This window comes from Gastrolobium bilobum, unplaced genomic scaffold (genome assembly GCF_033153095.1).
Source record: "Gastrolobium bilobum isolate Gb01-03AN ecotype WA unplaced genomic scaffold, APGP_CSIRO_Gbil_v1 utg29262, whole genome shotgun sequence".
Lineage (NCBI taxonomy): Eukaryota > Viridiplantae > Streptophyta > Magnoliopsida > Fabales > Fabaceae > Gastrolobium > Gastrolobium bilobum.
Genome location: NW_026895682.1, coordinates 105697 through 109960, shown reverse-complemented (window position 1 = coordinate 109960; position 4264 = coordinate 105697). Strand labels below are relative to the sequence as shown.

Sequence of the window (4264 nt, the reverse complement as noted above, 5' to 3'; positions counted from 1 at the left end):
TTTGTTGCATGATTATCGTGCAAATAATTTCTTTTTGTATATATTGACTTTGTAAATTTTTTTTTTTTAAATACAAAAGTATCAATAAATGATAAAAAAAAATTTTGGCAATGTGACATAAAGCTCTACATAAATAAAATTTTGTTGATGAGAGATGATTAAGTTTTTTCTTGAATTTAGTTGATGGGTTAATAGTTTTGGGTTTAAAAATTTTTGGGCTGATTGTGAAAAGACCCGAGTAGATAGAGGAGAATTAATATATTGGATCGGTTTGAATTGAATTGATTTTAATCACCAATCCGAAAACTGATCCCATCCAATCCAATTAAAATTTTCAATTTTTTTCGATTTTTAATTTTTCGGTTTGGTCACCACGATTTGGATCAATTGGTGAACACCCATAATTCTAACAACGATGTTGTTTATATTGATATTAAGTCTCACAAAGTTTGCCAAAAGAGAAAACAAAATAGGGTTTAACTTTTCTTATGTTGTAGGATTGTAGGAGAGAAAAAAAGTAGGGAGAAGTTAAATGTGGGTCCCATATTTTATATTAAAAAAGAAAAGAAAAATTAATTGGCACGGAGAACGAATTTGTGTAGGAAAATAAGAGTATCTCATGTGGCATGAGAGTATTATTTCCCAACAAAATAATAATCTTCAGTCTTCACATACCTTCTCCTTTTCTTAATTATGAAACACGTTAAATTTTTTGAGATTTTATACACAAACTTTTACACGAGTAACGCAATTTTTTTTGCTGTCAGAGGAATAAAAAAGAAAAATCATAGTCTCGTAATAATAATCTTTATATTTTAAATTTTTTTAACAGAGTCATCATATTTTAAAAAAAATTAAATGGATTCCTATTCATCAACCGTTATTAAATTATAAAGACTCTTTTAAAAAAAAGGACAATTCTCTCTGAAACGTACGAAAACAACAGGGAAAAATATCATTTTAAAGAACATATAAGCGTGTCATTTTAAATTAGAGAAAAATATAACCTAGTTTTTTTTATTTAAAATTTAAAAAATATTCATTTTCTCAGTCATACTTTTTATTGTTTGTGTCTTTCTCTCACTTGAAATAATATAATTTTATATTAAAGACAAACATTAAATCCATAATTTAAAGAGGAAGGATATACTTACAACTTAATTTTGTTTACAATCATATTTTAACCATTAATTTTCGTCAATCAATAGTTATTATTTCTGCAAATTAAATTCATTATTAATTTATAATAAATAATAAAATTGATGGAAATTAACAGTATGTAAAAGATTATAAATAAAAATAAATCTTATATAACCTTTTTTAATTTAAATAAGCCAACAAAAAGTCCTAAAAAGAGTTGAGAGAAAAAAACTGAAACAAATTATTAAAAGTTAAGCTTAATTGGCATGATTTATGCATTTAATCAGGTTAATTTTTTTTTTTTTTACCTACTCCGTATATTCTAAATATCGATATAGATATTTTGGTGGGCTACATTACATAAATAGATATACAGTCTTTTTCAACCCCACAATCAAATATTGTTTATTAATAATTAGATGGTATAATTTCCTTTATTAAGAGAATTTCGATGATTCTATAAATCAGTATTAAATAAAAAGAAAGAAAGAGAGAAAAAAATTGAGAAGAAAAAAAGTTGATTTGGTCCCTGTGAACACGCAAAACCTAGAAAAAACTGTGGCATCCGAGTCTTGCTCTTCGTCTTCCCTTTCCATCACCACTCACCAGAGGCCTCTTTTCTTCTTCCTTCTTTTGCGTTACAACCCCCCAAACTGTGTTCACTGCACCCATGGCTGCAACACCACCTAATCTCTCTACTCTCTCTTCTTCCTCCCTTTCCAAACCCTGCGCTTTCCCTCTTCCTCTCAACAACAACAACAACAACACTCGCCTCTTCAACAAAACCCTTCCAAAACCCACATTCCTCCTCTCCCCCACTCTCTCACGCGCCGTCCCCGACACCCACAAAACCCCCTTCGTGGTTTCCGAGGTTGTCTCTGCAGGCCCTGTCCCGTACGAGGATGACGAGAAGCCGCGCGAGGAGTGCGGTGTTGTGGGCATATACGGTGACCCAGAGGCCTCTCGTCTCTGTTTCTTGGCCCTTCACGCGCTCCAGCACCGTGGCCAGGAAGGTGCCGGAATCGTTACCGTCAATAACAACGTCCTTCAATCGATAACCGGTGTTGGGCTTGTTTCCGATGTGTTCAAAGACGAGTCCAAGCTTGACCAGTTACCTGGTAATTTGGCTATTGGGCATGTTCGTTACTCAACCGCAGGCCAATCCATGCTCAAGAATGTGCAGCCTTTCGTTGCTGGGTATCGTTTTGGCTCTGTTGGGGTTGCTCATAATGGCAATTTGGTGAACTATGGCACCTTAAGGGCCAAGCTTGAAGAGAATGGATCCATTTTTAACACCACTTCTGATACTGAGGTTGTTCTTCACCTTATTGCCACCTCAAAGCATAGACCTTTCATATTGAGGATTGTTGATGCCTGTGAAAAGCTTGAAGGGGCTTATTCTATGGTGTTTGTTACTGAGGATAAGCTTGTTGCGGTGAGGGATCCCTTTGGATTTCGACCTTTGGTTATGGGAAGGAGAAGTAATGGTGCTGTTGTTTTTGCCTCTGAGACTTGTGCTCTTGATTTGATTGAAGCCACTTATGAGAGGGAGGTGTACCCGGGTGAGGTTTTGGTGGTGGACAAGAATGGCCTTCAATCCCTTTGTCTCATGTCTCATCCACAGCCAAAGCAGTGTATTTTTGAGCATATATACTTTGCACTGCCCAATTCAGTGGTTTTTGGGAGGTCGGTGTATGAATCTCGCAGGCAATTTGGGGAGATATTGGCCACTGAGAGCCCAGTGGATTGTGATGTTGTTATTGCTGTTCCAGATTCTGGTGTGGTGGCTGCGCTTGGTTATGCTGCCAAAGCTGGGGTTCCCTTTCAGCAGGGTCTGATCAGGTCACACTATGTGGGGAGGACTTTCATTGAGCCATCTCAGAAGATTAGGGACTTTGGGGTGAAGTTGAAGCTCTCACCTGTCCGTGCTGTGATTGAAGGTAAGAGGGTTGTGGTTGTGGATGATTCAATTGTGAGGGGAACTACATCATCTAAGATTGTAAGGTTACTGAAGGAGGCTGGTGCCAAGGAAGTTCACATGAGGATTGCAAGCCCTCCAATTATTGGGTCATGTTATTATGGGGTGGACACACCAAGCTCGGAGGAGTTGATATCTAATAGAATGAGTTTGGAGGAAATAAGGGAGTTTATTGGATCAGATTCACTTGCTTTTCTGTCAATTGATAGCTTGCAGAGGCTTTTGGGTAATGACAGTCCTAACTTCTGTTATGCTTGTTTCTCTGGGAAATACCCTGTTGAGCCCAGAGAACTTAAAGTGAAGAGGGTTGGTGACTTCGTGGATGATGGCTTAAATGGGAGTTTAGAATCTATTGATGGGGGTTGGGTTCAAGCAAACCGAAATCTGAAAGAGGTGAAGGTTGCTACTAGTCTCTGACAATTCTCCTATTTGTGATTTTGGAGTACTTGGGATTTACATTTGCATAATTAAAGGGAACCACCTATATATATATGTCATATGATGCGGTGAGGGATAATGTCAAACGATCTAACTACTGTGGTGTGCTCCATTAATTCACTTGGTTTCTGAAGGCCAATGCTTCATATTTAGTTTTGTTCGTATCTTCAGATCTGATATTTGGAGCTTTTGTTATTTAGAACTTGGAACCGTGGTATAAGAAGTAAGAACTTCGATGTTTTTCTTTTCCTTTTTTTTTTTAATATAGAGTTTTCTTCAAAAACATCTTATTCCTACACCTTTGCATTTTTATTTTTATTTTTATGTTTCATCTCCATCTCTTTTATTGTATATATTTACATATATACCAAAGATAATATAAAAAAAAGGTAAAAAAAAGTGTGTTATTGTGGTATCAAGTAGTGTTATTGTGGTATCAAGTACCCATTGGTTTTTGTTGCAAATTGCATTTGCAACTTCTATGTTTTCTCAATATAAACGCGATGTCCCTTGATCTATTGGTATTGCTAAAATTATTTTTGTCTTGCTTTCAGATTAGAACGAAACCAAGGTTGCAATGTTTTTCTTCTCATAAACCTCACAATTGATTCAATACATCCTTTGAAAAAGTTAACACGGTATCGCCCAACCAAAGACTGTCAGAATCCTTCAGTACAAGTCCTATCTTATTTAGTTATTTGCAATGAA

General features: G+C 35.9%; 1 protein-coding gene across 1 annotated transcript; it reads left to right on the top strand.

Annotated features, from left to right (window-relative positions):
* Nucleotides 1-1665: 1665 nt before the first annotated feature.
* Nucleotides 1666-3884, top strand: LOC133289489 (amidophosphoribosyltransferase, chloroplastic-like). The gene has a single exon (XM_061487445.1). It carries the CDS (start codon nucleotides 1811-1813, stop codon nucleotides 3533-3535), a length of 1725 nt encoding a protein of 574 aa, XP_061343429.1. The 5' UTR covers nucleotides 1666-1810; the 3' UTR covers nucleotides 3536-3884.
* Nucleotides 3885-4264: the final 380 nt, after the last annotated feature.